At 40.8% G+C, this 19,081-nt stretch overlaps 1 protein-coding gene across 1 annotated transcript in view; it reads left to right on the top strand.

The window, feature by feature from the left end:
* PRDM6 (PR/SET domain 6) overlaps positions 1-19,081 on the top strand; it is a gene marked incomplete at its 5' end in the record, with an annotated part of 99,163 nt that overhangs the window by 54,803 nt on the left and 25,279 nt on the right. Inside the window, 2 exons of the mRNA XM_082621700.1 lie at positions 12,861-12,988; positions 16,518-16,642. Of these exons, the coding sequence (XP_082477826.1) occupies positions 12,861-12,988; positions 16,518-16,642 (253 nt within the window). The remainder of the gene's footprint in view (positions 1-12,860; positions 12,989-16,517; positions 16,643-19,081) is intronic.

Raw genomic sequence — 19,081 nt, 5'->3', positions numbered from 1 at the left:
TTCTTTTGTGGCTTTCAAGTGTAGAACTATTTGGTACACTGTCATAGATAATGTGCAAATCCCAGCAGTTCACACTGGTAATATTTCTAGGATTATTTTAACAAAATAATGGTCCCCTTTCCTATTTGGTAGAAAACTAAGGCTTTGTTTTTCCAACTGTAGGAGTATGTTCATTCAAATTTCCCTGTGGTTTAATTTTCCAAAATTGATGCTTTCTCACAAGGAGCACGTTGTTGTTTATTTTTTTCAAAACCCACCTCTCACTGATTTGAGAAAAGATGGAGAGTAGCTGTGCGTGTTCACTAGTCAGAGTCTGAGATCAGTCATAAGGCAGGATTCTCTGATGCTCAGTGCTGAGGTCTGGTTCCATGGATCCTTTTGCACCTCAGCAAAAGTGAAAATGAGAGAGAAGATCAAGAAGGGCCAGAATGGGAGGGTAGCTGGAAGCTGTGGTGTTTTGCTCATTCATCTCAGTAGATAGAGAAAAACGTGGTAATACTGTGAGTTGTCCTTTGTTTATAATACATACAGTTCGTGGCAGTAGTCTTTATAAGCCCCAGTGGCATTTAACAAATATGAGAAGATACAGGCTTTCTTGATTACTTAGATCTGAATGTTTATTCAAGCTTTCATGAGAGTTTTTCTTCATTTACACAGAGCTCTCTCCACTGAACAAATGTCCATTTTTAAGTGTGGACCCAGTACATATGAAACAAGTTTTTCACAGGATTCAAATTCATTTCATTTGGTCAGGACTTCTTGCTGGTTACTTTAATTAAAACTGGATTTTTTCAAAAAAGAGTAAAAGCAATCTTTAAATGGGTGGCTTACATCAAAGATTTTACAGTTTGTGAAAAACATTAGTGCTGACACAAAAAAAAGAAAAAAAGGAAAGCAATGAAAGATAAATTGCTGCATGAAAATATTTCCAAGGCTGTTCTTAGCAATATAGGATTAGCGGTATTTTCCTTTTCAGTGTAGATGTTGCATGGATACTGGAGACAGTTGTGCACTGTGGGTATTACTGCTGTGACAGAGGAGAGGGGAAAAGATAGGTTTGCAGCCGAGCCTGCGGATGGCACCAAGCCAGTGCCCTGAAAAATGGCAAACGTGTCACAGCTAACAGCTGGATGCAGAAATATTTCTCTTTAATTTGGATGGATAAAACTTTTTTCACAGCAGGGCGCTCTCAAAAGAGGACAACATCAAAGAGGGTGGGTCTCCCCAGTCAGACATCAGCGGGCTCCAGGATGGAGCAAAATGAATGAACTGTCAGGACTTTTCCAGCATATATGCTTCTGCCAAGTGAAAAGTTAAAGGTTCAGTGGCTTGTTCGGATCACAGACAAAGTCTTGATAATGCAAGCCTGATCCCCAAAGTCTTCCCTCTGATCAACAGACAGAGGATATCTGAGGAAGAATCTGGATTGATGGATGGCAGGCTTTGTATGGATGACCACCGCCATCCTCGGAGATAAAGGGATTCACTAAATGCTCAGAGGCTCTTGGGAGCTCCTGATCTCCATGCTGGAATCCTCAGTCACCCACTCTCCTCTTCCAGCCTGCAGCCTAACAGCTGCTACCCTACAGTGTGACCAAAACACCCATCTCATCTCTTCCCACGCCTGGCTCTCTGAGGCAGGCTTCACAGATACCACCACCGGTGTTTTACGGTTTATTGACACTTTTCAACTGTTTTTCTGATTACCATATTTCAGTCTTGACTTATGTGTTAGTATTATCTGCAAAGTCAACATAAACCTCTAAAGATTTTCTAATATTTCTGGAACTTGATGAATGTGAATTGACAAAGTACAGTATATAGCTTTATATCAGCATTACTGAAAATACGGCAACGGTGTATATAACCATTACTCATTTCTTGACCTTTGAAGCCTCAACTCAAAACCTTGGCATTCCAGGTATTCCAAAATACTCCAAACCAAAATAAGAGGGAAGAGTTTTCTTATGAAAAAAAACAACAAAATAAGTTAATTCTAATGGAGAAATTTTTGAAATGAAAAAACATGTATTATATATTTGAGAAAAAAGTGGAAAACCTGAACACAAATAAATCTGGCCACACTAACGAGTATTTGCTTTAATGAAGAAACTTTCATTTTAGAATATGCATCTTCATCCACAGACTTATGCTTTGGCCATTTTTTTGGTGGTCCTGGTCATTATGACACATTGCCAGTGGAAGGAGAGTGGGTTTTACAGAGTGGGGGAGTGGTGGCTTTGTCCATTGCTTGGTTGCTTTGTGTAAATTTGACTAACAGGTTAAGTAATTCTCACTAAATTGACGTTTGCTCTGAAAATAGGAATTTGATAATGACATTATTAATCATTATGGACATTTTCATGGCCCTCATTCCTTCCTTTGAAGAGTTTCAGGTGCTTCTAATGAAAAAGCTCGGCTAGTTCTCCCTGATAAAACAAATGGGATGTCATAAAAAAAACAGTCACATGGTGGGCCATGATTCAGGAGGGTTTCATCCTTATCACACTCACAGACCCACTATATGACTGTGGGCAAGTCATTTCACCTTTCTCAGCCCGAAGTTTCTGATCTGTAAAATGGAATAAATGTTCCAGCCTACCTTCTAGGTCAGTTGTAAGGATCAATTAAGCTTGGGAAAGTATTTTATAAACTAAAATCCCGCTCAAATGTGTATGACCTGGTTATTAGCTGCTGTTTTTTCTTTGTGTTAAGGTGGAGGCAGATGCTTCACTCATTTTTTTTTTTTTGGTGGAGCCACACAGCTTGCAGGATCTTAGTTCCCTGACCAGGGATCAGACCCGTACCCTTGGCAGTGAAAGCACAGAGTCCTAACCACTGGACCACCAGGGAATTCCTGCTTGACTCATTTCTAAAGTATTGTTTTGTGGTCTGTCTTCTCAAGGTTTGACTTAGCTTGAGTTGAAAGTTTACAAGTAAAGCTTTTAGGAGACCGCAGTGGTGTGGTTCTTGCTGTCTTCCTCTCTAGATTGGGAAGCAGTGCCCAGAAGCCATGGCTGACAGTGCTCCCTGTTGATCTGATGCTCAAGGCTGCCATCCACAAATGTCCCCTGCTCCTCATCCAGGTACATTTGCCTGCACAGATGGCTCACCTACCTTGACCATGTTCAGTGCTCATGTAGACATGAGGCACTGTGAGTTGGAGCCTCCTCTAGCCAGAAATGTCAGTGTCTTCAGAGGTCAAGCAGTCCTACATGGTAGAGGATGTTCAGTAAGAGGGCTGAAGCCACAATTAATTAAAATACTTGTAACAACCTGTTAGTTACAGAGATACTCCAGGAATGCTCTTAAAGGTGTGGTGGGTGCCTGTGTCTTTCGGATTACATGTTTGTAACACTGTGTTAACTTTAAGAAATGGAAAATGTAGAACTGAAGAAATGCTTCCTTACTGTTTTCTAGATAGTATTCACATTCATCCAGCATTTTTTATATTTTGTTTTATCTTTGGATAGACTCATTGGGGGGGCAAAAACATAAACTAGAACGACTGGTTTATTTCTACACCCCCTTTATGTTATTCCCAATTTTTCCTTCTCTCACTTTGAACAAAAGTTGATTTCCCGGTATGTACAAAGCTTTGTGTAAGGTACCGATGGTTAAAATCTTAAAATATTTAAAATGCATTCCTACCCTCAATGAGCTTGTAATGTTCCGGTCTTGTAATCTTAGCAGTAATGAGTTTGCAAATGCCACATGAATTATCTTGTGGTCAGTGTCCACGAGCAGGTTAGTAGATGAAGTCCAGGCTGACATTTCCCATCTAATTATAGTGATGGCCTAAGGATAGCTAATGCTTTCTGGACTCTTACCATGTGCCCAGCGCTGATTTAAGTCCTTTACATATACTAGCTCATTTGATTTTCATATCAGCCCTTTGACTGGAACTGTCATTAACACCCTTTTTTTCAAAGAAGGTCTCAGCTTCCTCAAGAGGTTAAGTAACTGCCCAAAGTCACTTGGCCATCCGAGGTGAAGCTATGATTGTAACTCACACACATTGGAGCTGACACCCACACGCGTGCTCTTAACCTCTGCCCTCTACCCTCTCCAGTTCCTCCTGACTGGGGTGGCTCCTGTTGCACGTTTTCATTGGTAATACTTTAGAAATTCTCCTCTAACAACCATACTATTAAAAGTAAAATCTTTTATTGAGCAACAAAGGTAGTGTGTTTTTTAACTTTTCAGTCCAAACAGTCAAGAATTATTCTTTTGTGTAAATAGTTGTATAACAAAATATTGCGCCTCTATCTTCTGATACAAAGGAATCTCACAGTAAAACATTTTTATCCATCTTGCCAAACAGTATAGTTTCAATTCAGTTTCTCAAATTACTAATACACTTGATTATTGAAGCCCTTGTTTTCTGAATTTTACAGAAAGACGGGGTCGTCTAAAAGTAGTGTGTAGAGAATAGGTGGAGGAGATCTGAGAAACTCTCTTTGTATCCGTTCTTCCCTGGATCTTCCATGTGCTGTGAAGGGACTTAAAACAGTGCTGGGTTCTCAGGTCTAAACTGGAAAACTCCCCAAGACCTCTTCTTGACCCTTTTCTATGGTTAATTGTTTATTACATTTTAATCATCATATGAAAACCACCTTTGCATTTCATAGAATTGAAAGAAGTTTCAAAAAGTATGAATATTTTCTTTAAAAAGCCCTGGTTGTTAGTGCTTAGAATGAAGTTTTAATTGCATTTAGTGGCGATTTCTTCTCAAACTTTGAATAAAATCTGAGATCTTTAAGAAGCTATAGAATTATTGTGAGAATTTAATTCAGTTCACTTCAGCATGTTTTGAGTTCCGCCAACATGTTAGGCCTTGTATTAGATGTTTGGACATAAAATATGCACCCTCACCTCAAATTTTGGGGGAAAACTGAAGGAGACTGGTGTTTCAGCACATGACCAAATGCTGCTGCTTGGGCCTAGGCACGGGGACATGCCACAGTGTGGAATCGTAGGAGAGGGAGCCTGAGATGTCTCCCTACTCTCTGAAAATTGGCTAATACTTCCAAATAAAACCTTTGGACATTTTCTGTTTCCTTTTGTCCATGCCAAAATTCAGAGACCCCAGTTCTTGGAGGAGCAGATTAATGTTTAAGTTATAATTCAAGTTCCTTTTGTTTAAGGTCCGTGGCTCTCTTTAGAGTATCTGTAGGATTAAATGAGGTGTGAGGAGGCCTCATTCTGCCATTGACTAGAGTCTCAGTTTGTCTAAGTCACTAACTTTTGAAGACCCCTTTTCATTACGTATATAGTTGTCCCTTGGTATCTGTAGGGGGTCAGTTCCAGGACCCACCACGGATACCCCATTCTGTGGATGCTCAAGTCCTCTATATCAGGAGTCCCCAACCCCTGGGCCACGGACCGGCACTGGTCTGTGGCCTGTTAGGAACCGGGCCGCACAGCAGGAGGTGAGGGGTGGGTGAGCGAGCGAAGCTTCATCCGTATTTACAGCCGCTCCCCATTGCTCGCATTACCGCCTGAGCTCCGCCTCCTGTCAGATCAGTGTTGGCATTAGATTCTCACAGGAGCGCAAACCCTACTGTGAACTGCGCATGCGAGGGATCTAGGTTGCACGCTCCTTATGAGAATCTAATGCCTGATGATCTGAGGTAGAGCTGAGACTGGGTGCTGGGGAGCAGCTGCAAATACAGATTATCATTAGCAGAGAGGTTTGACTGCACGGAGACCGTAATAAATCAATTGCTTGCAGACTCATATCAAAACTCTATCAGTGAGTGGCAAGTGAAAACAAGCTCAGGGCTCCCACTGATTCTGCATTATGGTGAGTTGTATAATTATTTCATTATATATTACAATGTAATAATAATAGAAATAAAGTGTACAATAAATGTAATGCGCTCGAATCATCCCGAAACCATTCCCACCCCCTACCCCGGTCCGTGGAAAAATTGTCTTCTAGGAAACTGATCCCGGTGCCAGAAAGGTTGGGGACCACTGCCCTGTATAAGCCAGCATGGTGCATTCAGCCTTTTGCCCTCGTGTCTGTGCGCCCTCCGCGAATGGCTGAATATGCGGATGCGGAACTTGCGCGAGAACCAAGGGCTGACTGCAAACTGATCAGGTTAGAGCAGGCCATCTCTGAGATTTCTTCCAAATCTCATTTCCCTGGCCTCTAAACTTAGCCGAGGTACTCAGCTGTCTAGCAGAGTTGTTGACTGAAGCCTATCTAGTGGAGGAAGTGCTCTGCCTGTGATTTTTCAAACAGGGTGCCCGCTCCACTCTGGGCCCTTGTGTTCTTATAGTAGACCACAGCAACTTTTATCTGTTTTTATAGTGTAATTACATTTATGACTTCTTTGAATTAAAACGGACCCCTTGCTTAAAAAGATTATTGAAAGCCTCTTCTGGTAAAAATAAAAGAAATGAACTCTCTTCTCTGTACTCCCACTCCCTGGAAAACTACAGCACAGATGCTTGGATCTTGGTCAGATGATGGTTTCTGGGCAGCACCCAAGTCATCAATGTTTGCAGTATTTCCAGGCTATCAGTTCAAACAGGTTTTCTGGAAAGTACCCCCCAGTGGTAGCAGACTGATTTTCACGGGGTAGCAGTAATTCCTTTACAGCTGGAATTACCAACTTAAATGCTTTATGAGGCCAAGCAGCTAAGTAAATGAGTGAAGTAAGGAACACTTAAGGATAGGGAGTAGTAGGGAGTATGGGGAAGGAGAAAAGCCTATGGCTAATCTAAAGAGGCCACTTTGAAGGGGCCTCAGTTTCCGTGGATTAGTGCCAGAGATTGGGGACCCATCTTCTGATTTTTTTTTCTCAAGAAAAATTAGAAATTAGATAAAATTTCCAAAATTTTAAAACACCGGAGAGAAAACAAAATTGGTCAATTACGTGAATTCAGCCGGAGGGCCACCAGTTTGCAAATCTTGCTTCAGAGAAACAGATTGCTCAGAGCTACCAATATACACAAATTCTTATCCTTCAGAAGATGGTTTTCTTGCTATTATGTTAAAATGAGCCCAAGTCAGTCACTGGCTTACATTGTTTCTACGGTTATTATTATTGTTAATGTTAGTTGGCAGCATTCATAAATGGCAAAGCTGTGGACAAGCCACTCATGACCAGTGTTTTTAGGACACAACACTGGTGCTGTTTTTACTCATGTTGTTCTCATTTAAATTAGATTCTTATTCTAGGAAAATAAGATCGTAGGAGAGAATGCAGTTTCCTGATCTTCAGGATTGCATGAAATGCCTTTCACGTGGTGGTTTTCAGTTAATCTATGCGTGGTTTATAATGAGCGACAATTTGTGTGATCATTATCTCAACCACATGTGTGGCATTTCAGTAAATATTATTGGGTTGAAAACTATAAAAATTTCCTTAAAAAGGTAAGAATGAGCTCTCCCCCTTACTTATCTTTCTACTCCCACTGATACAGGATAAAAGAAAAAGTACAGACCAAAACCAGTGGTTTTAAAATAGCAACAAAACAATCAGGAAGGAAATCAGTGGCTGATAATGTAGTGATACATATTACCAAGAGTTTCCCAGGAAGATAACACAGATACAGTTTTTAACCTTGGGTAAGATTGTAGGCTTCTCTATTTTAACAACACATGCAAAAATTGAAGTACAGAGAAATAAATGGCTAGGCTTTCTTTGCATTTATTTTTCTCTTTTTGATTTAAAAAAAATCAGAAAAGTCCAAAGTATAAAATAAATGCCATATACAAGCCACCAAAAAAGTGAGTGTTAACACTTTTCCATATTTGCTTCAGAATCTTTTTTTTTAAGAAAAATGAAGCATTTCAGATACATGTGAGTTCCCTTTGTTTTCCTTCCATCCCTTTCTTTCCAAAGCCATGACTCTGATGAAGTTATCATGAATCCTTCCTGTGTGTCTGTTCAGAATTGTACTCTATGTATAGATACATATAAATAGGCATATTGCTATATGTATATTACAATATACACTATTATAAAAGATACTCTTGGGTGTTATTTTGTATATTTTGAAATGTTGACAAATGATATCGTACACTTTAATCTGCAACCTGATTTTCTCAATCAACATTATGTTTTTCATGTTTATATCAACTAGATCTTTTTTTTTTTTTTTTTTTTTTTTTTGCTGTACGCGGGCCTCTCACTGCTGTGGCCTCTCCCGTTGCGGAGCACAGGCTCCGGACACACAGGCTCCGCGGCCATGGCTCGCGGGCCCAGCCGCTCCGCGGCATGTGGGATCTTCCGGGATCGGGGCACGAACCCGTGTCCCCTGCATCGGCAGGCGGACTCTCAACCACTGCGCCACCAGGGAAGCCCTCAACTAGATCTTAATGCACACAGATCTAGTTCATTCATTTTAAGTGTTTTATACTTTTTTGCTGAATAAACCACAATGAATTTATTCTTCTGATGATGGATATTTCTCTTATTTCTAATTATTTACTGTTATAAGCTGTGCTACAGTGAATGCCCTTGAACTCATCTCCTTAGGCACATGTATCAGAGTTTCACTGGAGTAATTTCCTAGAAGTGAAATTGCTGAGTCACAGGAAATATGCATTGTCAACTTTATTTCAGTATTGCCAAAATGTTCTCCAGTGTGACTGTGCCATTTGATATTCCCTCTCAGCAATGCTAGGACTAGCTTTGTAAAACAAATATACTTTCTACAGCTTTGAGGGGTTTCCATTACAAAATTTAACCCTTTTCCTACCAAGTGTCCTGTGTATTTCTTTACATGTGTTTCCCCTACCTCCAGAGGGTCATTTGTTCAGCTTCTTTAGAAAAAACAGAGCAAGTATTAAAACTTTGGTGGTTCATATTCTTTCAGAATAAAGTGCACAGTTTCCAGCAAAACTATGCTTGATTCAAGGGTTCTTTCAAGGAATTTTTTTCCTAATCTAAATTTAACTCTTACCTTCATTCTCTCTATTTGAATGAATACAATTTCTGACCTTTTCGACATTTTCATCAGTCCTGAGGAGATTGTCTAAACACTTTATGCATGATTTTTGATATTTTTCTGCTTATTTTAAATCTTTTGAAAGGTAATGAAAACAAAATAACTCTTGGTCTTGGCATTAATACATCTCCTTAGATTCCTTAAATTTTTTAGACCTATTAGGTATCTAGCTTAAAATTACATTTTAGCGTCACACAAATGTAGATGTTAATGCGGCTTCCAAGAACAACTCCCGACCTTGAAATTGTTGCAGCTGCTCTAGACCAAAATCTGCTGAAACATTTCTCCACTCGTGGTTCCTTCTCTCCTAGAAGGAATAATGTCAGTCCGTCTGGATACAGGGACAGTGTCCTTGTATAGTTCAGATACATGCAGAATTTTATCACCCTCTTTAAAAAAAATTTTTTTTAACTAAGCTCTTAAATGGAAGCAAACTTGAGCTAATGATGGAGAGTAATAATAATGCTCAAATTAGGACCCAGAGCTTTTCTGAGACGTCGTCTTTAGTTCCTCTTTAACGTGCACATGTGGGTATCTTGGTTTTCCCAATTTTATTCTACTTCTATTAGGAAAATGAACAGAAATAGTCATCACCGCCTTCTGGCCCATTGTTTCTCTTTGAAGAAACACAGTTTAAATGTTAACTCCTAACAGCAGAAGCCAGAAAGGGCTCCAGGATGGTCTTGAGCCAACTGCAAAGGCACGTGTTTTCGACCCACCTCCCTAAGTAACTTAGGTTGGAGGTGCTGCCCGTATTAGCGTGATGGGCCCCCTTGAGGAAATTTCACATGCTGTGAATATATGTTGTTATGATTTGACATTTTATGACATTTATGAAGCTTTTATTTTGGGGGAGGGGTTGAAAAGCATATCAGATTCGTGTTTTGAAAGATCACTCTGGCTATACTTTAGAGACTAGGTTGGAAGGGCCTGAAGAAGGTGCAGGAAGATCAGTTAAGGGACTTTTATAGTCCTTCAGGCAAGAGAGGAAACTGGTTTGGGCAGGATGGTGATGGTGGAGAGGGAGAGATGTTTAGGAGGCAGATTCAGCTGGATCTGGTGATAGCTGAGCTCTGGGGGGTTGAGGGAAAGAACAGTGTCAAGGTTGAATGAGATTCCTCAACTCTGGATGCACACTTGTGCGATCCAACTAGGTACATGGGATTTTCATCAGTTTCATGTGAAATCGTGTGATATCGGTATCAGGCTGAAGCCAGGGAGGCTCAACCTCGTGCTACATGCTCATTGTGTGATATTTGGGGGAAGCCTGACAAATAGCCATCTACTTTCCTCAAGGCGAGAAGAGTTTCACTAGGTAGGCAAAAACTGTAGGATTCCTGTAATCACAATATACTTAGTTTAAGGAGACTATTGTTGAAACAGTGTGGGAGGAAACACTTTCTTTTTTTTTTTTATTAATTCTTTTATTTTTGGCTGTGTTGGGTCTTCGTTGCTGCACGTGGGCTTTCTCTAGTTGTGGCAAGAGGGAGCTACTCTTCGTTGCGGTGCGCAGCCTTTTCATTGTGGTGGCTTCTCTTGTTGTGGAGCACAGGCTCTAGGCACACGAGCTTCAGTAGTTGTGGCACGTAGGCTCAGTAGTTGTGGCTCACAGCCTCTAGAGCGCAGGCTCAGTAGCTGTGGCACATGGGCTTAGTTGCTCCGCGGCATGTGGGATCTTCCTGGACCAGGGCTCGAACCCACATCCCCTGCACTGGAAGACGGATTCTTAACCACTGTGCCACCAGGGAAGTCCAAAAACACTTTTTTTTTTTAACATCTTTATTGGAGTACAATTGTTTACAATGGTGTGTTAGTTTCTGCTTTATAACAAAGTGAATCAGCTATACATATACATGAATGGATAAAGAAGGAAACACTTTCTTATATTCATTTTCAAGACTGACTGGCTAGTGTCTGGTGTTCAAATGAGCTAACCCTCAAGGCAACACCCACGACTACATATAAACGTTAGAGAGTTTTACTTGCTGTTGAGGACATTAGCTACAAGCACAAAGGAGAACTGCGCTTCTCCAAATGTGTCATTATTTTCACTAGCAGCTGTCATGGGTGGTTTGTTCATGGGGGAAGGACAGGGCAGGGGGCTGGATCATCAACATTTTGGGCTCCATTATAGATAAACAGTGGCATTCAAAGAACTGATGGCTGTGTTCAGTGTCGCACGGGTTGTCAACAGCAGACTCAGGGTTGAGACTTTGAGCCTTTGAACCAGTTTCCTAAAACGAAAACAAAGACAACAACAACAAAATAAGTACAGTGTAATAACCTAACCTAAATATGCAATCTGTCAGTAGGTTGCTCGAAGAGCAGATGTATCCACTGCATGAAATGTTTCCATCCTCTGCCATCATCCCCGAACTAGGAATTTAAAGTCATTAATCTTAAATATAATATAATCCAGGAATCTCTTCATTCTTCTCAGGCTACATTGATTATCAGCTGTGATCACTCTGGCCTGCTACCCAGTTATAACTTCTCCAACAATTGTATTGGTTAGATTGGTGTCTCTCTTCTGTTTCTGGGGGTTAGTGGAAAGATTGGGGGTGAAGACAAATGAGTTCAAGAAAAGCCAAAAAAAGAAAAAAATCAGCTATTTAAAAATGACTGGTGATGATAAAAAGAACTGTCATCACTAAGCCCTTTGGCCTCCAGAATAGAAATACTGAGCTAAATTAATATGAATGACCCTACTAATTTTAGGGCCGAAATGTAACCAGTGAGGCTCTCTGTGAAACTTATCTCTGTGTCTATTTGGAAAGGAAAAGTGGAAAGGCTGATTAGCAAAGGTAAAAAATATTTTCTCAGGATGCTCTGGGGAACAGAATCTTACTGCTGATTTTATTTGAAAAGGTCCAGTTTTGCCATGGTCTTTCTGAGAACTGTACCCCTTGCTTCCTGGCTGCCCCTAGGGCTGAGGATGACCTTTGAGAATTGCTGTACATATATAACCCCGGATCTCCCACTCCTCTAGATACCACAGCCTTCAAGGTACCCAGGGCTGACCTGGTTTCTGGAAGTGAGAGCCAATTGTCTCTGCTGTCAGCACTGACTCCGCATGTCCTAGGCTGGCTAGTTGTTTCACAGAAGACTTTTTGTCCCACACTTATTGCCTGGTTTGAAGCAGATTTCATTTCCTTGAATGTGGTCTTGAAAGAAAATCTGCTTGAGGTGGCCTAAGGCAATAATTATTAGGCCAACCTTAGTTAAGACATTAAAAATCCATAGGAAACAGTTATTATTATTTTTTCTTTCCCTTTGTGAGGGTCTCTCTTTTTTCATGACTCCTCTCCTAATAGTTTCAGGTCCTGACAGCTGAAGTCCTACATCTTCTGCGAGGTGAGAGTCCGTTTATTTCATCTGAATCAGAGTCTGCTTTATCAGTGTGATACAGCTCCATAACGCTCCAACCTCTGCTAGGTGTCACGCAGCTTGTTAAGCAGACGGTCCCTGCCTCCCGAATGCCTTCGAGCAGTTATGTGTTTGAGAGGAGGGCCTCTCATGTGGATGTTCCAGCCATGTCAGCGTGGCCTCGCCTCTCAGCTTGCTTTGTTTACCCAGCAGCTCATTACTTAAGAGTAGCCTGTCAAAAGAGGTTAAATATTCTTTGGGAAACATGGTCACTCACATCCTTGAGATGCCACAAATATATTTAATAAAGGGAAGATTGGCTTGATAAGAAAAACGTGATTAACTTGCATCACCAGAAAATGTTTTTCTTCTGTTATTCCAGTTGAGTTTCCACAAGCATTCATAAGCACTAGCAAACCTACGGGCAATAAATTGCTGCAGCCGACACATAAAGACACCAAGGGAAGCAGGGAAAATGATTGCTGATGATTCGTTCTAACTACTTGACCTTCTGACCTCTTCTCTAGATATATGACCAAGATGGGACACTACAGCACTTTATTGATGGTGGGGAACCTAGTAAGTCGAGCTGGATGAGGTATATCCGATGTGCAAGGCACTGCGGAGAACAGAATCTAACAGTAGTTCAGTACAGGTAAAGTATACCTTGATTTACCACTTACAAAGCCAAAGCCCTTTGCCTTGCATATATAAATTCAGGCTTGCTGCTAGTTTTGAAAAATCCTGCAGAGTCCTGAAGAACTGTGCAAGGACTGGCAGGAATTTTTTTGCTAGGTTTGTGATATCTCCTTAGTTCTTGTAACAGTAATTTCTTGAGAATTCAGGAAGAAAGATGCTAGGAGAAGGCTTTTTTCACTCACTGCATGTGATAAAGTTACTTCCACATCATTACCTGAACTTTCATAATGCCCTGAGTGAGCCCAGCGAACTCACTGACTCGGAGTGATTTCCGCCCCAGCAGACGTGTCCACACATAAACAGGAGTTTATAGAGATTCAGTCCCGGGTCGTTTGCCTTCAGTCCCCTTCAGTGTGGCTGTCTCCTAGAGAGAACAGTTTGATTTGTACAAAGGCATGGGAAATCAAGAACTCTCAACCCTCCCAAAGCTGCTTTTCTAAAACCATTATGCTCGGCAGCCTTGGCGGAGTCAGAGCAACCTCTTCTGATCCCTTGAAAGGTGCCAAAGCATTTGGCTTTGGTCCTGCGACAATTCAGAGTACCTTTCAGGGGATGAGGTAGTTCCGGAGCATAGAGAAGGCCCTGGTCTCCTGAGATGTTTGGGCAAAGCCCAAAGGGTAACAAAGATGAGGTGAGCCACCCCCATTGCCCAGAGTCTCATCGGGAGGCCTGGGGTGGGGTGGGGGCATAGAAGCAGGGTGGATTCCCAGAGCCTAAGCCACACCTGCCCAGTGCACCTGTTGGTCAGGCATTTCCATTTAATGCTAAAAGCTGGAGTGGAGACAAAAAGGCAAAGACACATCCCATAGGAAAAAAGCCCTGCCACTAAGCCTTCTTTTCTCAGAATCCCTCGAAAACATGCGCCCTGTAAATATATGACCTCAGTTATAAACAGCCGTGTTTCCTTTCGGATCAGAAGCAACTGTTTAGCTTTACCAGGCACCACAGACACATCAAAGCAGAAGAGCCCTTGCTCGGCAACTTGGAGTCCTGCCTATGACGATTTATTTTCATTCTCATTTTTTTTTTTTAATGAAGACTTAAAAAAAAAAAAAAGCTTTATTCCCCTTATAGGTTAAAGGCTGCACAAATCTGGCTTGCTCTCCAAAGGCCTCCAAATTCAAAAGGAACATATTTGGGCAGCATGTGACTCACTGCCTTGGTTTCCTAGGCAGTTATCTTTCATTACATAAGGGTTTAAACGAACTTGTGCACAACGGGATCTGGTTACAGTCTGTATATGGGCTTCACCCACCTTCCCTGCAGCTGCATCTCTGTCATGAAGTTTTTATAAAACTTGGAGCTAGCTAGAAAATTAGTAAAGGTTGTGCTTCTCCATTCGGCAAGAGATAGATTGGCTGGTTCTGTCATGGGCACCCAGGGAGCTCTTGAGACAAATTCTGACTTTGGGAAAATAAGAAACCCCTACGAGGAAGGTGGGTATGAGCAAGTCATTACCTTTCTGTCAATATTAAGTGGATTTTATTGCTCCCTTTCCTGATGGCACTTACACATCAAGTTCTCTCTGCCAATCTGTTTTCGATTACTTCAGATCTTTATAAAATGAACTACAAAAACACAATTTAAAAACTGGCATCCATCACCAGTGACCACGTCCAAGAGTAAGAAAATAGAAAAGTTGGACCCCGAAGAGCCAGCCTAATTTTTATTGTACATGAATGTCCTCTTCACAAAAAGTCAGCTGGTTTAGATTCATTCTGTTATGATTTGTAATATCTAAATGGAATTTTCTTCAAAGCACCCTTGATTGATTGACCCTTAGTTGAACGTTTTGTTTTTATTTTGAGGCTGACAATAATGTTTGTTGGCGTGTGTTCTGCTTCAGCTGCGTTGGGACGCCATGAAGCTATCTTTATGAGTCATCCAACCACAATACTAAATACATGTCAGCAAAGGAAATATTATCTGAAAAGGGAAAAATCCCTTTGATGTGCTTCAACATGCAGAGATTTCTGCGAGTTTTGGAAGCTCTGCCCGCTTGTAAGGAACGGTGTACGCTTACACATTTTTTTCCCCCTTTCGGCCTACTCTGTGCCTCAAAAGACCACCCATTGCTCGAAAACAGTTCTGCTCTTTCAGCGGCAAAGTGTGTCATTTGGTTTTAGCACATTCATTTGCCGGGCGCTGTGTTTATATTAAGGGAAGCCAAACGGAGAGATGAAATGTTACAAGGGTGAAGTACAAAGTCGACTCAATTTTTCTCAAGTTAGGAGATGCCAGTGATTTATAGCCCGGCTCCAATTTTGATTTTTTTATGTAGCAGTGGAAAGAATTAATAAAATGCACAGCTCTTGGAGGTGCGGAGGGAGGAAGGGGAGTGAGGTCCGGACAGCTGGCTGGAGTTTTTGTCAGATATTCATAGAATGTTGGGAAAAAACACTCTGCTTAGCTAGCAGTGCCCTCGTGAGACAGAATGGCAGCAAGTAAGGAAAATAACAAGATAAATGAAATACTTGCAGCTGCAAGTAAAATATTGAGAATCTGCACTTTTTTTTATTGATCTTTATGATCCTATTGCCAAGAGCCACTTTGTGGTGACAAAATATGTTGACAAGTGCATATCTCACTGCCATGAAAAATGTGGTGAAGGCTTCGCATTATGTCTGCAGTGTTATACAAGGAACAAATTGCCCTGCTATGGCCAATTCCTTACAGAAAGGCTAAATTTAAGGTCCACCAACCCTAAACACTTTTATCTTGGACTTGAGGCTAATATTTGTAGCAATTCTTCATTGAGAAAACCGGTCGCAGGCTCCTCTTTCTTCTAATCTGTAGATTTTTCTTTGCAGTGCCACAGCTGTTATAAAAAATGATTATTTCTTGGTACCTTCACTCCATCATTTCAGAGTGTAATCTTTCAGCCAGAGTAAAGTGCTCCTCTTGTATTTACTGAATTTCCATCCATTTCACTTAAGAGGGTTTTTCTCTTCTCCTGTATCAAACTTTAGAAAAAAGGCGATGGGGAAGATTTTTATTTCTCTCAGTCCTTATATCACAAAGCTGCTTAATTTTAGTACACATTTGAGAACTCCCAATGCCAAGTTGTAAGAATATACACAATGCTTTCCCTTCAAATAAGAAATCAATAGTATTAATTTATATGTGAGGTTGAGGCACCAGAGTCTGCAATTTGCCAATAGAGAGACTCTTCTCATTAGTATGAGATGGAATTTTTTTTTTTTAATGAACTCTTCCTTTCTGCTGTCTCCCGGGCCAAATATCTTGTCTCTTCAGCCAAGAGGTTCTGTGGAGGGACACTGTGGAAATAAACTGTGAGCTATTTATCGTACCAGGTTACAGGCTCTAATTGGTTGTTGGGAACGATAAGGTGGGTGCAGATTTTATTACAAACAGAAACTGTTTAGGTGGAAAGCTGGGCAGAACTTTTTCGGGGCAATAAAGGTGTGGATGGGGCACATGAGTCCTACCGATTACTAAGCTGGGTTTTCTTTTGTTTTGAATAGGTCGAATATATTCTACCGAGCCTGTATAGATATTCCCAGGGGTACCGAGCTTCTGGTGTGGTACAATGACAGCTATACGTCTTTCTTTGGGATCCCTTTACAATGCATTGCCCAGGATGAAAACTGTAAGAATTTATTTTAGCTCTGAATTCACATTTCCAAATACCTATTTCAAAGCTAACTTTTTAAGAGTGTTGTTTGAAACTCCTGAAATGCAGTTCACTCTGCTGTGTAACACAAATGTGCACAAGTCTGTTCCATCATTTTCTTTTCCTTGTATGTCCTTTGCTTTTTCACAGGGAGTCTTGACTTGTACAGGCCAATTTTTCTTCGCCTGCTTATGATTTTAAAACCTTTGTCCTGGTTTTAAATCATTGCCAGCAGAAATGTTAAGGCAGTTGGTATTTACTGAGCACCTACTATGTGTCTGTTTACAAGAGCAGCATAAGATACAATTTCTCTGAAGGGATGCACAGTCTTGCTGGAGTCGCATTATTTGCAATAATGAAATAATGAGAAAATACTGTTGTTTAATCAGGAGTAACACCCCTCCAGTCGATTGGCTTTGTTTCCTCTTAAGTAGTCATTGGAATGAGAAATGGTAGGAAAAATCATAGACGTATGATTGAGGAATTTGTCTCTCTCTAAAGAACTTAGTCTAAAGTGAACCATGTAATTTTCTTCTATCTTTCTTACCATGGCAATCATTATGTTTAAAAAATAATCTAATGTCTAGGCAGATGCAAACTTTTGCAGCAATTTTCACCTAAACTTTATATATTTGTTTTTATCAATTCTTTGGGAAAATGTTATAAAGTGATTTCCAGTATTTGGAACAGAATTAAGTGATTCTGATGTGCTTCAGTGAGAAACACTGGTTTTAATGACACTTTTTTCTTGTCATCAAATTGACTAATCTGTGAACTGATAATTTGGGATTATACAGTAGAAAAAGAAGCAGAGAGAACAGATCTATTTAAGAAACTTCATTTTGGAAAAAAAATGTGTTATTTTAATTTTTCCTTCTCTACTTACTTTCTCTCACACACATATAAACTCCAAAAAAAAGTTTATAATACTACTGATTGAAATGCTGATCAGGTATTTCTTTTCCATGTTATCTTTATTTTCTTTGTAAAAAATAGAATCCTCAAAAAGCGTATGACTCTCAACTTTCCTTTTCTACTTTACCCTAACCCCAAACCAATCTCAAATCAAAAAATGAATCTTTGGACTTGTAAGTACATTCTTCTTACTTCCCAAGTTTCCATTGGAAAGTTTCTTTTCTGCAGTCATACTCCTGTTTGAGGGAGTGTCTGTTTCATGGGAGAAAATCTCAGTGTTGGACATGAGTGTGTGGTTGGTATTACAGGCAGAAATGGCCATGGCAGCCAGTGTGCTTTGTCTTCCCACAATGGCTTCATTCCCAGCTCCCCTAAAACTAGATGTAGATACACACACGGAAAAGCACCAGTATCAACTCCCTTGATCTGCTGACATGGGCCTGTCCATACATTAGAACCTTGGTGGAACTTCGCCTTCTAAAGGATGGAATCTGATCCAAAAAGATCCCAGAAATCTTATAAGGCCTTCTGTTTCCTCCTTTAGTACAGCCTGCTCCAGACTCTGAAAATATTGCGGTATGTGTATCAAGGAATGTCTGGGAGTAAACATATCAAAGTCTAGAGTTGTAAAGTACATAGCACACAGTCCAAAAATAAATTCATTCATTCATTCATTCATTCATTGATATTAGTTGAATACTTATTAAGGACCAGCATCATTGCTGGGTGCTACAAATACAGCAGTGAACAAAACAGACAAGAATTCCTGTCCTCCTAGAGCATAGAGTCTAGTAGAGGGAGGCAGATTATCAACCTGTATATGAGTAAATAAATAGTTTGTCAGGTGATGATAAGTGTCATAGAGTTAACAAAGCAGAGAAGGGGTGAGGAGTGCCAGGAGTTGGGAGTTGCAATTTTAGAGATGATCGGGGTGGGCCCTACTAGAAAGGTGGCCTTTGGGCAAAGACTTAAGGAGATGAAGGAACAAGCCATGTGTTCTTTGGGAGCAGAGTGTTGCAGGCAGCTGGACTCCAAGTGTAAAGACCCAAGATGGAAATGCTACTGGCCTGTCAGAAGAGCATCACAAAGATTGACATAGGTGTGTCAGTTGGAGTGTATTGGTTGAAGTGGGGAGGAGTTACCTTAGATTTGGGGGCAGGAATCTTGTAGGGCCCAGGAGCTCACTGTCAGGACCCTGGCTTTTACTCTGTGTGCATTGGACAAAGGGGGTATTGCAGAGTTTTGAGCAGAAGAGTGATATGATCTGACTGAAGTTGTAACAGGATTACTCTGGCTACTGAGTGGGGACCTGACAGTGAGGGTGAGGATGGAGCAGGACCCAGTTAGAGGCTCTTGCTGGAATCCAGTGGGGGGAGGTAATGGTGGTTTGGACCAGCGTAAAAGTGGTGGAGGTGGTGAGAAGTGGTTGGATTCTTGATATATTTTGAAAGTAAAGTCAGCAGCATTTGCTGACACATTGGATGCTGAGTGAGAGAAAGG

This window comes from Mesoplodon mirus, assembly GCF_964341445.2.
Source record: "Mesoplodon mirus genome assembly, chromosome: 5".
NCBI classification, from domain to species: Eukaryota; Metazoa; Chordata; class Mammalia; order Artiodactyla; family Ziphiidae; genus Mesoplodon; species Mesoplodon mirus.
The sequence above is the reverse complement of the archived record's forward strand: the minus strand, read 5'-3'. Positions and strand labels throughout refer to the sequence as shown.